Below are 21,287 nucleotides of genomic sequence, written 5' to 3' on the forward strand. Positions count from 1 at the left end.
TTGTTGTCTTTTTGACAATAGCCGTTCTGACAGGTGTGAGGTGATGTCTCATTGTGGTTTAGATTTGCATTTATTTCCCTGATGATTAACGATGTTGAGCATCTTTTCATGTGCCTGTTGGCCATCTGTATGTCTTCTTTGGAAAAATGTCTATTAAGGTCCTCTGCCCATTTTTTAATCGGGTTGTTTGTTTGTTTTTTACGTTGAGTTGTATGAGTTCTTTGTATGTTTTGGATATTAACCCCTTATCAGATAAATCATTTGCAAGTATCTTCTCCCATTCAGTAGGCGGCCTTTTCGCTCTGTTGATAGTTTCCTTCGCTGTGCAAAAACTTTTTAGTTTGATGTACTTCCATTTGTTTATTTTTGCTTTTGTTTCCCTTGCTTGAGGATATGTATCCCCCCCAAAAAAATCTTTTTGGAGACTGATGTTAAAGGGTGTACAGCCTGTGTTTTCTTCTAGTTTTATGGTTTGTGGTCTTATAAACCATTTTCAGTTTATTTTTGTATATGGCATGAAAAAATGTTCTAATTTCATTCTTTTATGTGTACCTGTCCAGTGTTCCCAGCACCACTTATTGAAGAGACTGTCTTTTCCCCATTATATATGCTTGCCTCCTTTGTCATAGATTAATTGATCATAAGTGTGTGGGTTTATTTCTGGACTCTCTGTTCTGTTCCATTGATCTATGTGTCTGTTTTTGTGCCAGTACCCAATGCTTTTGGTTACTGTAGCTTTGTAGTATAGTCTGAAGTCAGAGAGTGTGATACCTCCAGCTCTGTTCTTTTTTCTTAAGATTGCTTTGGCTATTTTAAATAGCTTTTTGGATTATAATTTTCAAGTTTATTTGGATTATGTCACATATGATTGCCTTTTTCTCCTCCCTTCTTTCTTTATATTCCACCACCACCAATTGTCAAGTTTAGGTTATACAGGTGTTTAATAGACTAATTTCTATAATGCTTTTTTGTTATCCATCATTGAATTCTATTATATTTGAGTATAATTTCTGATAGCTAGAAAAACAAGGTATATTTCAAGATGTAAATATTTTCTAACCAAAGAGATCTATAAATATTCCATTTCTTGTTTCGTGTGATTTTGAAACTTATTCTCTGATAGTGTCAGTGGTTAGTCTTAGATTTTCATGTAGAAAATCTCTGTACCTTCCAAGGGATTGTCAGGACTTAAAAGCTCAGCTTCATGTAACATTGTATAGTTCAACTTTTTTCTTCTACCAGTATTTGCAGTCATTTTAATACATTGGAGTCCTATGTTCTTTAGCTTAAAATTCTTTCACAGACAATATTTGGACAAGTATTATAAAGCAATAAAGAGAGAGTATTACTATGACTTTTGGAAACATATGATGCACAAAAACATACTGATGTTTTTAGCCCACTCTACTCCTCATTTTTCTGTCTGCAAAATGAATTACACTGGATGCAAGGATGCTCTTAGTATTTACATTTTATCAAATGGTAACTGTTTACATCTTTCAAAGGAAGATTTTTTTTAATAAATTTATTATTTATTTTTTGGGCTGCGTTGGGTCTTCTTTGCTGTGCATGGGCTTTCTCTAGTTGCGGCGAGCAGGGGCTACTCTTCGTTGCGGTGCACTTGCTTCTCGTTGCGGTGGCTTCTCGTTGCGGAGCACAGGCTTTAGGTGCGTGGGCTTCAGTAGTTGTGGCACGCGGCCTCAGTAGTTGTGGCTCGCGGGCTCTAGAGGACAGGCTTAGTAGTTGTGGCCCACGGGCTTATTTTGCTCCGCGGCATGTGGGATCTTCCTGGACCAGGGCTTGAACCCGTTTCCCCTGCATTGGCAGGCGGATTCTTAACCACTGCACCACCAGAGAAGTTCCTCAAAGGAAGATTTATGAAAAGAAATAAAAATGGAAATTAATAAGCAATTGTACAAATAATTATCAGTGTTTATTAAAATCACAGTGAACAAGACAGTGTTGAAAACATATAGTTTATTTTATAAGAAAATTGGGATTAAATTACAAGGATCCATGTGACCCCAACTTTTGTCAGTCATCTCATGATTTGTGAGGCTCTGGCCCCTTGCCTTGGCATGGTGGCACAGCCTGAAAAAAATGTATACTTTCTTGTTATTACTTAATAGAGATCTTCCTGGGCATGTTCCCTGAAACAAACTCCACAGGATGGGAGAAAAGTGCTACTACAGAGTAACAATGTTTCTTCCTACTCCCTCTAGGCTTTGTAAAACCAAAGTCAGATGTTATATAGCCCCATCCCCAACCTTAAATGTAAACAACCAAATGATGTTTTAAATTAAAGCCTTCCATCTTTGACATTCTAGAATTTCTGTATGGTGAGATTTATGAAATTCATATGGAAGTACAAAGAAGTTCTTATAATAAATGTAGGCATTCCCTAAGACTTAATCGTTAGATCTCTCAATTATACTTTGTAAAACCTTGGTGATCTCATCTAATCTCATAACTTGAAATATCATTTATAACCTGCCTGCTTCCAAGTTAATATGTCAGTACAACCTCCCTCCCCTCTCATACTCTTAAGTTCTTTTGAATGTCTAGTAGGTTTTCTGAACTTGATGTGTCCAAAACTGAGTTCTTGATTGTTCCAAATCTAATTTTTCTGCAGTTTTCCCCTCTAATAAATGGCACTTCCATCCTTCTACTTTCTCAAGACAGAAACCCTGAAATTATCTGTAGCTCTTCTCCCACATCCAAATAGTCACCTCTACCTTTAAAATGTAACTAGAATCTAATAATTCTCACTACCTCTTCTACTACCCTCTTTATTCAAGCCACCCTTATCTCTTGACTGGATTATTATGGTAGTTTCTTAATGCCCCTCTCTCTTCCTTCCTTGGCTTTCTATAACTGAATCTCATCACAGTAGCCAGAGTGATTCTGTTCAGATGTCAGTAGCTTTCTATTTCACTCCAGTTAAGAGCAAAACAGTCTTTACAAGACTCTACGGGACCGGTTCTCTACCTCTACCTCATTTCTTATTTTCCCCATTATTCACTCAGCTTCAGTCACACTGACTTTTTGCTGTTTCTCGAACATGCTGGGGACCCTCCCACTGCTGGACCTTTGCATTTGCTGTTCCCTCAACCTAGAATGCTTTTCCCAGATATCTTTATGGCACACATTTAGTGAGATCTATGTGTATCCAACTTAAAATTACAACCTCCACGAATCATTCTTATTCTCTTGCCACGTTTTATTTCTTTGCCTATTACTTATCAACACTGTATTACTAACTTGTCTTATTGTCTGTTTCCTCTTTACCCCCTAATTGAAGGGTAAGCTCTATAAGGGCAGGAATTTTTCTCTGCTTTGTCCACTGCAATATAACTAACCTTTAGAGCAATTCTTGGCATATAGAAGGTGTTCACTGTCCATGAGTAAATGATTAAATTCTTTTAGTACTCCAAAGAGAGGTTTAAGTTCTTACATTTTACTAAGTAGTATTGGCTATCTCATTTAATTATGACAGATTCTCTCCACTTCAACAGTTTTGAAAAGAACAGTGTAATACTCCTATAATAGTGTATTTCAGACGGAAGAGTTCCAGCTGAGGAAAATGCAAATATATACCTAGCTATTCTTTTTCAAATCTGCTAATAGGTAAGTCATATGCATTGATTGATATGATCAAAATGAATATGGAATTATTTAAAATGCAGTGAATTCAGTGATGTGATGTGACAGCAGATTTTAAACTAATCATTGGAAAGCTTTCAGAAAGACCAGGTTTTTACTCAAAAGTATCTACTAAAGGTTTCTGAGGATTCTCCCCCCGCCCCCCATTTTTCTAAATGGTCCATGAAAATTGGTACCGTAGTTTGGCAATATGCACCGAAGTTTTTCATGAATGTATATCCTTTGACAGAGCAATTCAATTTCTAAAAATGTATCCTAAAGATAAACAACTTACTAAGTTGTAAGAATTCTTTTTATATTCTGGATACTAGTCCTTTGTCTTATGTATTTATTATAAATATTTCCTCCCAGTCTGTGGTTTGCATTTTCATTTTTCTCTTTCAAAGAAGCTGTTAATTATGTCTTTTTTTTTAATGCTTGGTACTTTGTGTCCTAAGAAATAATTTGTCTGTGCCTAAGTCATTGAGGTTTTTTCCCTATTTTCTTCTAGACGTTTTATAGTTTTAGCTTTTACACGTAGGTATATCCTCCATTTTGAGTAATTTTTTTGTATGATGTGAGGTAAGGATCAGATTTATTTTCCTCCCATATGGAGATCCAGCCTGCGTCCTTTGTTGAAAAGACTATCCTTCTCTGTTAAATTACCTTGTCACCTTCATGGAAATCAGTTGGCCATGTGCATGTGGATCTGTGTGTGGGATCTCTTTCCCGCTCATTTATATGTCTAGTCTTACGTCCATGTCGTTACTGTCGCTTTATCGAAAGTCTTGAAAATAGGCAACATGAGACCTCTAAGTTTGTTCTTCTTTCTCAAGAACTTTTGACTATTCTATGTCCATAATCTTGCATTTGCAATTTTAGAACTGTCTTCTTAGTTTTCACAAAAAAGCTGCTGGGATTTTTATTGGAATTACATTAAATAAATAGATCAATTTGAGGAAATAAAAATGTAAACAGTATTGAGTTTTCCAGTGCATGAACCCTGTATAGCTTTCCATTCATTTAGGTTCTCTTTTGGCTCTATACAGAAATTTGGTTTGATAGTATTTGTGTTTGTCAACTTTGCAGCGTAACTACCTGTCTACAACATTTACTACTTGTGTAATAACTCGGCTCACCTATTCTTTGCAGGACTTTGGCTATCCACAGTATTCTGGCATTGCTGATTTCATTGTCACCGATTTGTAAAGAGGGAAGTGGCTAGGTTGATTCTTTGAAATAAACTGTTGTTCTAGAAAAGAGGTTAATTGTTAAATCACCACCACTGTTTACTGCCTGGTGGCTAAATTAACCTCCCCGTGGGATACAAAAACAACTTAATGTTAACTCTTCTTCAGAGCAAGTGGATTCCACTCTACCTACCTCTCCAAATAGAAAGCCAAACATCCCTAGTGTTCAGTAAATATTGTTACTGAGGATCCAAGATGTGGGAAGAACAAAGGATAGGGCCAACCTTATCAATAGTTTCTAACCTCAAAGGAAAATGGAACCTTGCTTGCACTGGCATCTTCCTGTTTACTGCAGAGAGTGGCTGAGTAGGGCAAAGAAGGAAGAGCAGTGTGAGTGTGGGCCTCTCTTGTCTGTGAGGAATATGCTGATCAAATAGGAGGTCAGAGAACAGGTACAGTGTAATCACAATTTTAAACCACAAACATCATGTTATGTTTTTTCAGCAAAAACAAGGCCGTTTTCTATTTGCTATTTTGCAGAGAGTTAATTTCTTCATTTTTTTTGGTGGGGGGGGTGGGTGCAGTGGGGAGTATACTTATATACATCTTGCACCAACCCTTGTGACATTGTGTGCATTGACAGCAAGGTTTAAATGAGACGTCAGTGATTGGTCAAGCCCTTTGAAGGCCATCTCTGCCAAGTAAGAATATTGTTTGTATGAAAAACACCATGAATTCAGCAAAGCATCAGACCCATCAAGGAAAATTATACCAAGACGTTTGGGTAGAGGGGATTAATTTGAAGTCTTTGTGATCTATACAATTACTGGAGGTGTTTAGTATTACAATAGATGCCAATACCTCTGACTGTTGTTTTTCACTGAAATGTTTTAAAACCCACATCTGTCACCGTAAAACGTCCTGTCAAATTTATTTCTCTATCCTTATCATTACCCTTCCCTAGAAGTTTAAATACAATTGAAAGGATAAAGAAGAGAAAGCATATGTGTGGGTACTGTTCAGTACACTCTGCATCCTTCACTGTTCTGAGAACTTTTTTTTTAAATTGATGTGTAGTTGATTTACAATATTGTGTTAGTTTCAGGTGTACAGCAAAGTGATTCAGTTATATATATATATTTTTCAGATTATTTTTCATTATAGGTCATTACAAGATACTGAACATAGTTCTCTGTGCTATACAGTAAATCCTTGTTGCTCATTTATTTTATATATAGTAGTCTGTTAATCCCATACTCATTTATCCCTCCCCCATCTTCCCCTTTGGTAACCATAGTTTGTTTTCTATGTCTGTGAGTCTGTTTCTGCTTTGTATATAGATTCATTTGTATTATTTTTTTAGATTCTACATATAAGTGATAAAATATGTCTTTCTCTGACTTACTTCACTTATTATGATATTCTCTAGTCCATCCATGTTGCAGCAAATGGCAATATTTCATTTTTATGGCTGAGTAACGTTCCATAGTGTGTGTGTGTACATCTTCTTAAACCAGTCATCTATTGATGAGCATTCGGGTTGTTTCCATGTCTTGGCTATTGTAAATAGTGCTGCTATGAACATTGGGTTGCATGTAGCTTTCAAATGAGAGTTTTCCTCTTTTCTGGATTTAAGCCCAGGAGTGGGACTGCTGGGTCATATGGTAGCTCTATTTTTAGTTTTTTAAGGAACCTCCATACTGTTCCCCATAGTGGCTGCACCAATTTACATTCCCACCAACAGTCCAGGAGGGTTCCCTTTATCTCCACACCCTCTCCAGAATTTATTATTTGTAGGCTTTTTGATAATGGTCATTCTGACCAGTGTGAGATGTTACCTCATTGTAGCTTTGACTTGCATTTCTCTAATAATTAGCGATGTTTGCATCTTTTCATGTGCCCCGGTTGGCCATCTATATGTCTTCGGAGAAATGTGTATTTAGGTTCTTCTACCCATTTATTTTATTTTTTGGATACTGAGTTGTATGAGCTGTTTGTGTATTTTGGAAATTAAGCCCTTGTTGGTCACATCATTTGCAAGTATTTTCTGCCAGTCCATAGGTTGTCTTTTCGTTTCATGGTTTCCTTTGCTGTGCAAAAGCTTTTATGTTTGATTAGGTCCCATTTGTTTATTTTTGGTTTTACTTTTTTTGCCTTGGGAGATGGATCTGAGAAAATATTGCTACTGTTTATGTCTGGGAGTGTTTTGCCTATGTTCTCTTCTAGGAGTTTTATGGAGTAATGTCTTATATTTAGGTCTTGAGTTTATTTCTATATATTGTGTGAGGGACTGTTCTAATTTCACTGTCCAGCTTTCCCAACACTAGGTGCCGAAGAGACCGTCTTTTCTCCATTGTATGTTCTTGCCTCTTTTGTTGAAGATTAATTGGCTGTAGGTGTGGGGGTTTATTTTTGAGCCTTTTTTTTTTTAACCCAGTGCTGGCTCTTCCTGAGGAGAGCTAATAGGCTTTTTTAAGAGCACAAAAATGCATGTAACAGTCTCTACAGAGACAAGAGAATTGTGTCCTCTTCTAGAAAGCACCAAAGTTTGGCTTCAGGCTCTAGGATCACTAACTCTAGCAGCCCTTGCCTGAAGCAGTGATAAATAAATCCTCTTTGGTGTTAACCTCCTCCTCCTGTGCACAGTAGTCACTAGAGGGGGAGTGTGTGTCAGGGAGTGGAAGCTGAGGAAGGAAATGGGAGGGAGGATTCTTTGTTTAATGTCTTTAATGTCTACAAAGACAGAGACCTTGCCTTTTCTTTTTTGCCCAACATGGTATCCCCAATACCTAACAGACCACCATGTTGTTGAATGTGCTCCCAGGTATATTTTTAACAACCTTATCTGAGTGATTATTGTGAACTCTATACAGTTTGCTAAGTTTTTACATAGGTATACACCCGTGATACCCTTACCACAGTCAAGATAATAAACGTATCTATCATCCCCCAGAGTTTCCTGAGGCCTCTTGGGAATCCTTCCCTCTCACCTCTGCCCTACTTCACCTCATCTCCAGGTAACCACTGATTTGCTGTCACTATTGATTAGCTTGCATTTTCTAGAAATTTATATAAATGCAGCCGTACAGCATATGTCTTTGGCTTTCTTTACTCAGCATATTGAGATTCATGTTGTAGCATGTATCCATAGTTCATTCCTTTGAATTGCTGAATAATGTTACATTGTATGGACATAGTGAGACTGCTAGCTGGTGTTTTGGTGGGGCTCCGAGGAGCTCCGGTTCTTTATGTCTCAGTGCAGAAAGAATTCAGCAAGAGGCAAAGTGATACACAAGAAGTAACTTACTAGAGTAGGACACTTTTGAGGCTTACAGGCAGGTGGGCAAGAGGGTGCCACGCTCTGAGAACTTAGTGGGCTATGGTTTTATAATCAAAGGAAAAGTGGGGAGAGAGAAGACCCCCTTCTTCCTCACTCTCGAGTAGACGTCAGCCTTCCATCATCAGCTCCTCCTCCACGTCGGGGGGAGTCTTCCTGTCCCTACATGATCAAGCCGAGCAAAAAGATAGTAACATGTACTTAAATATGGCAAATCATCTTAGGTTTTAGTATAATGTCACCTTTTCCTCATATTTTGTTTTTAGTGTGCGCAGAAGAGCATGTGCTAGGCATCATTTAACTTACTGAGCTCACTGGGCAGGATGTGGGTCTCTTGCCACCATTGTTTTATTGTTTTGGGGCATGTCTCATGCTTCTATTGCATGGTTTTCTCGCTAAGCAACCCTGCTTTCTTGAGTGATCATTAACTTACAGGGGTCTCCCATACTTTTTTCTTTACTTACAGACCCTAGTGGGATTAACTCTTTAATTGCCTAATTTGTCCCTTTACTCTGTCCCTATCAATAACACCATTGTTTATCCATTAATCTGTTGATGCATACTGGATTGTTTCTGGTTTGCATTTCCCAGTGTGGCTGTACCATTTTGCATGACTCCTCCATTACACACTGAGGCTTCCACTACACTTGCTCCACATCCCAGCCAACACTTGGTATTATCAGTCTTTGTAATTTTCAGACATTCTAATACATGTGTAGTGGTATCTCATTATGGTTTGACTTGCGTATCCCTAATAACTAATGATCTTGAACATCTCATGTACACATTTGCCATCCATATGTTGTCTTTGAAGTGTCTTCAAATATTTTGCCTATTTTTAAAATTGGGTTGTTGGATTTCTTATTTTTGAGTTGTAAGAGTTGTTTATATATTCTAAAGTCCTTTATTAGATCAGTGATCTGCAAATCTTTCCTGAGCCTTTTTATTCTTTTTTCAGTGCCTATTAAAGATGTTCTCAATTTTGATGGAAGCTGATTTACTATTTTCTCTTATGCATCATGCATGTAGTAGCATATCTAAGAAATTTTTCCATAATCCAAGGTCACATAGATTTTTCTTGTTTTCTCCTAGAGGTTTTATAGCGTTAGACTTTTACAGTTAGGTCACTGATTATCATTTTGAATTAATTTTTGTATACAGAGATATGGATCAATGTTCCTTTATTTTCTGATTAGTATCCAATTGTTCCAGTTCCATTTGTTAAAAATACTATCCCTTTTCTACTGAATTGTATGTGCACCTACTGAATGAATGTTCACTCAGTTCATTTCCTTTTCGAGCTGCAGGAAGGATATAGAAAAGGGAGCCAAACCTGTTTGTACTTAGGATACAATGTAATCATGATAAAAGCAGTACCTTGAAAGCCTTCCAAGCAGAGCACCACTTAAGTATTGCCTTTATGAATAAGGCCAAGGATCACTCCAGCCTGGTTCTATCTATCTATCTCTGAGCAGTCACTGTGGAAGGACAGAATAGAATCTTTTTCCTATTCCAGTGCTGGATACATTGTTGTCCCCAAAGGCTTCTGGAATTCAGTGACTCAGTAGCCAGAAGGGTTGAATGTTAGGTAAGCTGGTGTTTCCAGAATGACTTGATTTATGAAATGGTAATTGTAGAGCCCTGGATACACCACTCAGTGTTGAACTTGTTGACTTCAATGTGAAGTGCTTCAGTTACAAGCTGTTGATTCTGTCTAGGTGGAAAATACTGTCTTGGAACACAGGGCCAAGAGTCACAATTCCTTGGTTTCTTCCCACCCTTTCAGATCAGATTTTCCAGGTGAGGGTCCTCCATCGGGTTTTCCTTCTCCTTTTCTCAGTTGCCCTGACACAGGCACCTGTTATCAGTACTCATAGTGGACCCTTTGCCAAATTGGAGTTGCAGCCCACCTGACCCCATCTCCCCAGGAATGTCTTTACAGGATGCCCCAGGGATTCTTTGAAAATGAATCTGGCAATGGAAATAGAGTAACTGTACTCACTCTTACAAATGTGTTCACCGATGTCATTTGACAACAATTACTGTCTTGAGTGTCTTGGGAAAAGGCATTCTCCCCACTGTTGGTGGAAGTGTATAAAGATTCAAACATTCTGGCAGGTGCTTCGGTAGTAGCATAAAAAATAAGTGTGCACCTAAACACATCTTTATTACCTGCTCTGTAAACTTTCACATACTCGAAATACGTTCACTGTAGCATTACTTACAATTGCAAAACCATGAAGACAAACTAAATGTCCACAAAATGTATTTTAGAATCCTACAAAGCATTTTAAAAGTATGATGAAAATTGACAGTGACATGGAAAGAGATTCATACTGCTAAATGAAAAACAAAAATAAGCATAGGACATAGCACAGAGTATGTGTGAGGGGTTACCTCCCAGGAGAGGAGTGGAATTAGAGAGAGTGAAATAAAGAGACTTTTGTTTCTTTTCATTAAAAAAAATTTTTTAACCAAAAGGAATAAATTACTATATTGTTTGTATATTTAAAAAAATATTAAAATAACCTAGCCCACTGGCTTCTGTACAGAACCCATCAAGTAGCTTAGAGGTGTAACTGATAAAAAGTAGGTCTGACACAAATTTAATGTGGTATTCTCTGCACACAGACAAAATCCTTTATTTTACTATACCTAGGTTACATAACTTTATTAATAAAATTTTAAAATTACTGTTAAGTAAACCTTGTGGCAGTATCTAAAGCAGAACATAAAAAAACATTCCTTCTAAATCAATTTTGTCATCAATGTCACTTGATAAAAAAAATTGCACCTTCTTGTTTTTCTATGCTAAATTCTGTAAAACATTAACTCTGTAAAATACTGCTGCTCAGTGCTAAAAGTTTTAAATTTGTTTTAATTTGAAGGGCAAAAAAGTTGCTCTGTAGGAAAACTAATGGAATTGTCAAAAATAAAATTATAAAAAATTATTCAGTAAAAGTTACACTTCTGTTTTCTAACTAACTTGGCAAAGCTGCAACTGGTTATTTAAAAATTTATTTCAAAGTATTTTACACAAAATGATACACCAAAGGATAATCGCTTTGGTTAAAATCTGTTTTTAGTGCTGAATTTGTCACTGTTTTAAGTAGCTCAGTTGAAAAAAGAAAAAAGTTAAAAGCACTTGTACTCAACTCTTGAAATCTAGGATCTAGGTGGGTAGCCTATCATCAATTCTATGATTTTTAAAAAAGAAAAAAAAAATAGGAGCTATAATCTCTTCTCCTAAACAAGAACTTAACGATTAAAAAAAAAATCTATCATATTAGCTCTTGGCATATTGAGAGCTTAAGGAGATGACAGAAAAATATTTTCAATATCAGATTATTTTGGCCATGGCAGATTTTCAACGTGAAAATGATTTGAAAAATATAAATTTTTACCTGGCTTCTAAGACAACGGTATTGTTCAGTATATACTGATTTGTTATAGATTCCCTTATTCCATCTAGCAACTGTAAATTAACAGGAAAAAATACATAATACTGAAAATCTATTTTCTACAGTCAAGACGATAACCTTAATTCTCTACTGATAATGACAGGGCAAGCCAATCATTAGGTGTTAGGTACACAAGGAAATACTTATTTTCCGTAACTAAGATGGAAAGTCTTACTTATTCCATTTGGCGATAATGGTTCATTGTACCTGAGTATGTGAAGAACAGAAACTGTTATTAACATCAAGTTTTTTCTCCTTGGTCGTTGCTCCTGGGGGTAATGAGATTTCACTCACCCACACACACCTGGGCATGCATGGTCTTGCAAGTTGACGTGTTAGAATACCCATCTCTTATCATAATATTTTGAAATAACGCTCTCACCCCAGTCTCATATCTGTATGTGGGAGTTGAAATTGTTTGTTTAGCCCAGTGGGCTACTGTAGAGCATGACAAATTGATTGTTTTCCTGAGACTGAAATAGGGTTGGCATTGAACTCAGGTGCTACATGTTTTCAAAATTAAATAAATTTACTGTCAGTGTGTAAGATATACATAGGTATTATACAGATGTTATCTGTGTATAAAAATAACGTCCACTTCCAACTGACAGGCTATCTGGAGGCATCTGAGCTAGCTGCCCATGACTGCTTTAACAGTGCACATGCTTTCTGCAAATCAGTGTGTCGTCATTTTGAAATACTTATTAAGAAAACTTTTGATTAGATTCACCCATGCAGGTCTGTGAATAAAGAAAACTACAACGGTTCTGACATCTCCAACAGCACCTGGAGGTCGGCTGCTACCTAACTGCCTCCTAACCTGAGATGCAGTTTAAATCTGGATTCATAAAGCTAGAAGAAAACCCTGGAGAAAACTGGGGTTAAACCCTCACCTGACAAAGGCAGACCTGAGGGTGTAGGAGGGCTTGGTGGCTTGTCCCAGGGCACGCAGCTGCGATGAAAGGCCTCCGGGTTCACTTTCCCCCCAGAGCTCTGTGATGGTGCTTTCCAACCTTTTCGCGTGCCATGGCGCACACAGAAAATGACAATGTTTTAAGACACATTGAGGTAAACTGGAGGGGACAAGGGACTTCATGAAAAATTCATGACATTTTCTATTAAAAAGTTATGAAACGTGTAAATTACAAAAGATTTTTAAAAAAATTAGTCGAATCGTGTTTTCAACACAAATCCTCTTGTAATTCTCCTTGCTTCACTAAGATAATACTAACATCACTGCAGTCGCACCGCCTGTCGGGGAGAAGCTGCCTCTGGACACACACACACTCGGTTGATACCACTGAGTTAGGGTTAGTCATGTAAGACTGTGACCATTTAGTCTTAAGTTGAATAACCCACTTCCGTAACCCTTGTAATGTTAATTCAAATATTATATTCAGCTTGGATTTCTCCATAACCCCACCCTCAAACCAACACGTGAGGTACACACTCAGCCCACATGACTGCTGACTGACACTTCTTCCAATGACTGTTTACTGAATGTCACGAATACAGCTGACATTATACAGAAATGAAGTAGCTACAGTCTTGCCCAACTGGCATACATTTCAAAACTGAAGGTCTGAAAGGTTAACAAGTCCTATCAGCACTTCTCATAAATTTCTGAAAAACATTTTTAGTAACTATACTTAGTTAAGAAAAATACATATTGATCAGAAGGAAAAACTAAAAATCTATTTATTAAATGAATGATACTTACGAGAGTTTAAGAGTTCACCTCCCATTTTCCACTAGTCTTTGACCTGCTTATTTACTATTGATTCATAGAACCCAGGATTGTTTTTGAAATTTAATAACTTCCTGGGGTTAGTGGGTGGTAGGTTAATTATGAAAAAGGAAACACTTCAATTCTGAGTATAAAAGACTGCCTTGCATACCGGTTACTTCAAGAACCCCAGAAAATACTTCTATTCAGAGTCAAAAGCCCATGTGCTGCCCATGAAGAGAAACATACAGCTGAATGCCTGTCTCGTCCCCCTCCAATCAAAATTAGTGAAATACACTGCTGTCAGAGACAGCAAAAACAATGGTATATTAATTTTAATAGTAAGAGCCAGGAAGAAAAGACAAAAACATACAAGTATGTAGATAAAAGTGAAAAACTGAATAATGTGGACTATTTAACTATTACACAGATGTACAGGATTCTGTGCTCACAGTGAATCTTGCTTTATTCAATGGGGGTGGGTCCCACAATAGTTTTAGTTGCCCATCCCCATTCCCAAATGAATCAGACTGAAATGAACCACAGTAAATTCTGGATGATTGCTGTACTTCACTAAAAGGAGTTATCTGTATATAAGAAAAATCAACCATTACGGCAAAAATAGCCTGTGAATTGTAAACATACCAAGCAGGACAAGCTCACACCTCAAAGAGAATCCGCCCTCAATCTCAGTCTTGGAAGGAGATCAGACGGCTGTGCTTCTCAGCCCCGTGTGAGCTCCCATCTTGATGTCATACAGGGCGCATCCTATAGGCCTGGTGTGTGCTCACCAACCTATACAGGGGTCTGGGCAGTCCCGCAGGTATGTTTCAAATTGACCTTTGGTAACGTCTATCAAGGCTGTGTATACCGTCAGCTGAAAGAAAAGTTATTTTTACTTTGAGGATGTTTTCAATTCTAAGATGACCTGCCTCATATTAGCATTTCTTGTGGAATTGCTTATGAAGTTTCTTAACATTAAATAATTAATATATAATATATACGTGAAAAGATACAAAATAAGTATCATATAATATAAAGATCCAAAAAATTAATAAGTCAATAACAACTAAAACAACTGACTTCAGTAGAACCATTATTCCAGGTCATGATATAAATAGGCGTGGGAGAGAATCTTCAGTTCTTTACAAGGTCTTACTTCTGAGCAGTATACTGCTTCACCACCAAAGGTTTAAGACTCACTTAACCCTCCTCAATGCATAATTTACAAAGACTAATGGTGTACTATGGAGTATAAACAGTTTAGCTTTGGCTATCCTTATCCTGAAAGCATTTCTCACGCAGTGAGGGAAACTATGCAGACATGCAGAAGGCACACACCCAGCTCACACAGAATGTGTAAGTAACCCAACTGTGAGCTCACACGAAGATGGTGTGGGCAAAATGAGAAGTATGGCGGGTCTGTGGGCATAAGGAAGGCTTCCCTCAGAGCCAGGTTCTCAGTCACATACTAATGAACAGGACAGTTTGTTCTGGCAGAGGTGATGGAGGCACACTGATTTCAGGGAGGGTTTAGGAAAAAGGACCAAGGAAAAGAAGAGAAGGAACAAATGGGTAAAATCAGAGGAATCAGAAATACACAAGAAGGGGCTACTGGCTACTGGCAAATTGGATGATTAGGACACTTTTGCATATTTTAGCTATAGGGTAGGGATAAGATAAAAGGATGTAATAATGTTTAAGAGAAACCCTAATCCACTAAGAAAGCAAGCTGTCTGAAAACATACTTCAGACTTTGTCAAGTGTCAGGTGCAGCATACAACATTCGGTTCCCTACAGATGGCGAAGTCAAGACTGACATGCTAGACTCAATCCAAATGCCATGTAAGTAAAGCTGGAAATAACACTCTGACCAAACTGCATTATCAAGCTGCAGTGACCAACTTCTTTGTCACATTCCAAGAGTTTCGGCTTTGGTCACACAAAAACATTTTAAAAAGCAGCCTTAAGCTGAACATGACTTGGGATTCTAGCTCTGATTAATCCAAGACAACAGGGAAAGATAAAACATGGGATCAAATTCTTTTCCTAAAAGCAAATTAATTGATTAATTAATTATTAAAAAATACCTTGTTGAGGACAGGTTTTGTTGACAGGACATCGTACATGGTTGCAAATGAGATATTCTAAAACACAAAAATAGTTCTTTTCAGTACATTAAATACAGATGTTGGCAGCCTTATCCACACAAGTGGGTCATTAGACCAAGACATTCTTCAATCAACCTCCCCCCTCCCCCATAAAAGAATTTCCCTTGGGATCACTGTTACAGGTGATGATTCTAATATATCACATTGGTATCCAGCATTAACTAAGAAACGAAAAAGTACGGCAAAATTTTGCTCTTTATATTAAAAACAAAACAGAAACTCAGCTAGGACTGTCCAGAGACAACGACTAATGTGAGGCTGATAAATTCTTCAAAGGCCAATGAAAAATGCCAGAACGGAGATAACCTTTAATAGTCACCATTTCTTTCTGTACATGACACTGTGAACATACCTCTTGGGTTGTCTGGTTTAGACACATCTTTGCAGGTGTTCTGCGATTATCAAGGAAGAAGGGATTTTTCCAACGGTCATAATTTGTTTGTACCACATACCATATACCCTGCTTGGGGTTGAGTCTAGATACAAAAAGAGAGATTCCTCCTAGGTTTCATGCCTTAAACCTGTACAAACGTCAGTCTGTGCTTTACTGTCTGCTTATTTTGCTTTAACAAATGTACTTACTCATATATATCCAAACACTGTTCTCTGTCTCGTGTAATCACACAACCCTCCCCAGACTTGTTGCCTCCCAGGATAAAGTATGCTGGGGCCAATATCTTGGTTTTGGTCAATATAGTCTTGGCTTCTTCATAACTATATAGAAACATTTGAAACAAAGGAAACATTTTTAGTTGACTTGGAATGGGAACTTTTTAACTGTGGAAACTAAAGGGAAACAAATATCTGAGGAACACATTTTTTTAAAAAGGATAGTGAACAATGGCTCTGGAAGAAACAATCCCTGACTCCTATGTGGTGAAACACTGAGATCTGAGATGTTCCCTCTAACCTGAAGGACAAAAAAAACGGTCTCAAGAGATCACCTTTCACCCTTATAGTCTATACCTTTCACTCAACAACAGAACTAGGAAAAATATATATATATATAATAGGTGGTAACAAAGCACCAAGCTGATCTCCCTGTGCTATGCGGCTGCTTCCTACTAGCTATCTATTTTACGTTTGGTAGTGTATATATGTCCGTGCCACTCTCTCACTTCGTCCCAGCTTACCCTTCCCCCTCCCCGTATCCTCAAGTCCATTCCCTACGTCTGCGTCTTTATTGCTGTCCTGCCCCTAGGTTTGTCAGCACCATTTAAAAAAAAATTTAGATTCCATATATATGTGTTAGCATATGGTATTTATTCTTCTCTTTCTGATTTACTTCACTCTGTATGACAGACTCTAGATCCATCCACCTCACTACAAATAGCTCAACTTCGTTTCTTTTTATGGCTGAGTAATATTCCATTGTATATATTCGCCACATCGTCTTTATCCGTTCATCTGTTGACAGACACTTAAGTTGCTTCCAAGTCCTGGCTATTGTAAATAGTGCTGCAATGAACACTGTGGTACATGATTCTTTGTATTACAGTTTTCTCAGGGTATATGCCCAGTGGTATTGCTGGGTCATATGGCAGTTCTATTTTTAGTTTTTTAAGGAACCTCCGTACTGTTCCCCATAGTGGCTGCACCAGTTTACATTCCCACCAACAGTGGAGGGTTCCCACTTTTCTCCACACCCTCTCCAGTATTTTATTGTTTGTAGATTTTTTGATGATGGCCATTCTGACTGGTGTGAGGTGATACCTCATTGTAGTTTTGATTTGTATTTCTCTAATGATTAGTGATGTTAAGCATCCTTTCATGTGTTTGTTGGCAATCTGTGTATCTTCTTTGGAGAAATGTCTGTTTAGGTCTTCTGCCCATTTTTGCATTGGGTTGTTTGTTTTTTTGATATTGAGCTGCATGAGCTGCTTGTATATTTTGGAGATTAATGCTTTGTCAGTTGCTTCATTTGCAAATATTTTCTCCCATTCTGAGGGTTGTCTTTTCGTCTTGTTTATGGTTTCCTTTGCTGTGCAAAAGCTTTGAAGTTTCATTAGGTACCATTTGTTTATTTTTGTTTTTATTTCCATTTCTCTAGGAGGTGGGTCAAAAAGGATCTTGCTGTGACTTATGTCATAGAGTGTTCTGCCTATGTTTTCCTCTAAGGGTTTTATAGTGTCTGGCCTTACATTTAGGTCTTTAACCCATTTTGAGTTTATTTTTGTGTATGTTGTTAGGAAGTGTTCTAATTTCATTCTTTTACATGTAGCTGTCTAGTTTTCCCAGCACCACTTACTGAAGAGGCTGTCTTTTCTCCATTGTATATTCTTGCGTCCTTTATCAAAGATAAGGTGACCATATATGCATGGGGGTATTATGATCTAAATGAAGATTTTATTATACAAATTTTTCTTTTCTGTATGGGTGGGGATTTGTTTTTACACCAAGAAAAATTCATAGATGCCCTTCATAGGGGCACTATCCCCAGAACTTTTTAAATAAATCATTTCCGTTTCTTGCTATAAACATACACACACAAAACAAAGAATTCCATGAGTGTCAAAGGTTCACCTAAGAAATTCTGAAATAGTTCCTCAGTGGAAGATAAAGTTGGGAAATATTTTAATATGAGTAATTGAAAATAAACTATATTAAAAGGATCATACAGCATGATGCAAAGATGGTTCAACATCCACAAATCAATCAACTTGACACACCCATTAACAAAATGAAGGATAAAAATATGATCATCTTAATAGATGCAGAAAAAGCATTTGACAAAATTCAACATCCATTTATTCAACATCTCAAAAAAGTGGGTATAAAGGAAACATACCTCAAGATAATAAAGGCCATATATGACAAGCCCACAGTTAACATCATACTCAGCAGTGAAAAGCTAAAAGCTTTTTCTCTAAGATTAGGAACAAGACAAAGTTGCCCCCTCTTGCCATTTTTATTCAATACAGTATTGGCAGTATTAGCCAGAGTAATCAGGCAAGAAAAAGAAATAAAAGGTATCCAAATCAGAAAGGAAGAATTGAAATTGTCACTATCTGCAGATGACATAATACTCTAAATAGAAATCCCTAAAGACTCCGCCAAAAAAACTGTTAGGAGTAATAAATTCAGTAAAGTTGCAGGACACAAACTCAGGATACAAAAATCCGTTGTGGTTCCATACACTAATAACGAACTATGAGAAAGAGAAATTAAGAAAACAATCCCATTTACAATTACATTAAAAAGAATAAAATAGGGCTTCCCTGGTGGTACAGTGGTTAAGAATCCACCTGCCAATGCAGGGAACACGGGTTCGATCCCTGATCCAGGAAGATCCCACATGCCGCGGAGCAACTAAGTCCATATGTCACAACTACAACTACTGAGCCTGCACTCTAGAGCCCACAAGCCACAACTACTGAGCCCACGAGCCACAACTGCTGAGCCCATGAGCCACAACTACTGAAGCCCATGCCTAGAGCCTGTGCTCCGCAACAAGAGAAGCCACTGCAATGAGAAGCCCGCTCACCGCAACTAGAGAAAGCCCACACACAGCAACAAAGACCCAATGCAGCCAAAAATAAATAAATAAATTTATATATATAAATCTCTATAAAAAAGAATAAAATACATGGGAATAAATTTAACCAAGGAGGTGAAAGACCTGTACGCTGAGAACTATAAGATACCGTTGAAAGAAGCAGAAGAAGACACAAATAAACAGAAAGATATTCCACTGTCATGGACTGGAAGAATTAATGTTAAAATGTCCAAACTACCCCAAAACAATCTACAGATTCACTGCAATCCCTGTCAAAATTCCAAAAGCATTTTTCACAGAAATAGAACAATCCTAAAATTTCTGTGGAATCACAAAAGGCCCTGAATAGCCAAAGCAATCTTGAAAAAGAGGAGTAATTATATTCCACACTGTATTACAAAGCTATAGTAATCAAAACAATGGTACTGGCATAAAAACAGACACATAGTTCAATGGAACAGAATAGAGAGCCCATAATTAAGTTATGAAAAAAGAACCAAGAATATACATTGGAGAAGGACAGTCTCTTCAATAAATGGTGTTTGGGAAACTGGACAGCCACATGCAAAAGAATGAAACCAAACCACTATCTTACACCATACACAAAAATCAAAATGGATTAAAGACTTAAATGTAAGACCTGAAATCATAAAACTCCTAAAGGAGAACACAGGCAATAAGCTCCTTGACACTGGTCTTGGCAATGAGTTTTTGGATTTGACACCAAAACAAAGGCAAGAAAGAAAAAAAAAAAACAAGTGGGAATCCCTCAAACTAAAAAGCTTCTAAACAAATAAAACTATCAACAAAATGAAAAGGCAACCTAGTAAATGGGAGGAAATACTTGCAAATCATTTATCTGATAAGGGGTTAATATCCATAATATATCTGGAACTCATACCACTCAATAGCAAAAAAAAAAGACAACCTGATTAAAAAATGGACAGAGAATCCGAATAGACATTTTTCCGAAGATGGCCAACAGGTGCATGAGAAGGTGGGAAATGCAAATCAAAGCCACGATAAGGTACCATCTCACATGTCAGACTGGCTATTATCAAAGAGACAAGCGGGAACAAGTGTTGGCCAGGGTGTGGAGAAAAGGGAACCCTTGTGCACTGTTTGTGGGAATGTAAACTGGTGCAGCCACTATGAAACCACCAGTATGGAGGTTCCTCAAAAAGCTAAAACCACCATTACCACCACCACCAATCCCACTTCCAAGTATTTATCTGAAGGACATGAAAACATGAACTCAGAAAGGTGTCTGCAGCCCCACATTTACCGCAGCACTATTTACACTAAGCCAAGTTATGGAAACAACCTAAGTGTCCATCTAAGGACGAATGGATAACAAAGATGTGGTGTATATACAACACAGTATTACTTAGCCAAAAAAAAAGAATGAAATCTTGCCATTTGTGACAACATGGATGGACCTTGAGAGAATTTTGCTAAATGAAATAAATCAGACAGAGAAAGACAAATACCATGTGATCACACTTATAAGTGGAATCAAAAAACAAAGGAATTCATAGATACAGAGAACAAACTGGTGGTTGACTGGGGGCGGGTGGTGACAGGTGGGCAAAACGGGTGAAGGGTCAAAAGGTACAAACTTCCAGTTATAAAATAAGTATAAGTCCTGGAGATGTAATGTATATCATAGTGTCTACCGTTAATAATACTGTACTGCATATTTGAAAGTTGTAAAGAAAGGAAATCTTAAAAGTTCTCATCAAAAGGAAAAAGAAATGTGTAACTATGTGTGGTGATGGATGTTAACTAGACTTATTGTGGTGACCATTATGCCATATATACGAGTATCTAAACATCTTGTAGTACATCTTAAACTAATATGTCAATTGTATCTCAAGAAAAAAATAATAAATATTAAATCTGATAATAAAGCAACCAAACAGATTACCTTGTGCTATTTTCCAGAACTGATCTAATGATAAACCCTATCCACTTGGCATCTTTCTTTCCCAAAATCCATTCTATGACACCTGGAAGAGATCAAACACACACAGTGTCACAGGTCCTAGAAGAGATTAAACTATGAACCAGAAGGCACAGTCTAGCCCTCCTCTTAAAACAGCTATGAAATTCCCATTTTATTTAAGAACTCTCTACTCACCCATAAAACCGCCATTTGTACTGAAACGTTCATTGAGCGTAAGACTAAATAGTCCCTGAAAAGAAAACAAAGCAATGTCAGAAACCTCAACCATCCTGTTTAAGGCCCTCTCACTGTGCTATTT

The 21,287-nt window shown here is 37.4% G+C and overlaps 1 protein-coding gene across 3 annotated transcripts in view; it reads right to left on the minus strand.

Moving 5' to 3' along the window:
- Positions 1-13,676: 13,676 nt before the first annotated feature.
- Positions 13,677-21,287, minus strand: part of ASAH1 (N-acylsphingosine amidohydrolase 1) — a 39,755-nt gene continuing 32,144 nt past the window's right edge. For all 3 annotated transcript variants that reach the window (XM_082608467.1, XM_082608466.1, XM_082608468.1), the window contains 6 exons: positions 21,164-21,218; positions 20,951-21,032; positions 16,110-16,241; positions 15,880-16,003; positions 15,447-15,503; positions 13,677-14,233 (listed from right to left, as the gene is read on the minus strand). In XM_082608467.1, the coding sequence (XP_082464593.1) occupies positions 14,144-14,233; positions 15,447-15,503; positions 15,880-16,003; positions 16,110-16,241; positions 20,951-21,032; positions 21,164-21,218 (540 nt within the window). In that variant the 3' untranslated portion in view covers positions 13,677-14,143. The remainder of the gene's footprint in view (positions 14,234-15,446; positions 15,504-15,879; positions 16,004-16,109; positions 16,242-20,950; positions 21,033-21,163; positions 21,219-21,287) is intronic.

The sequence above is a fragment of the Mesoplodon mirus genome (genome assembly GCF_964341445.2).
Source record: "Mesoplodon mirus genome assembly, chromosome: 20".
Lineage (NCBI taxonomy): Eukaryota > Metazoa > Chordata > Mammalia > Artiodactyla > Ziphiidae > Mesoplodon > Mesoplodon mirus.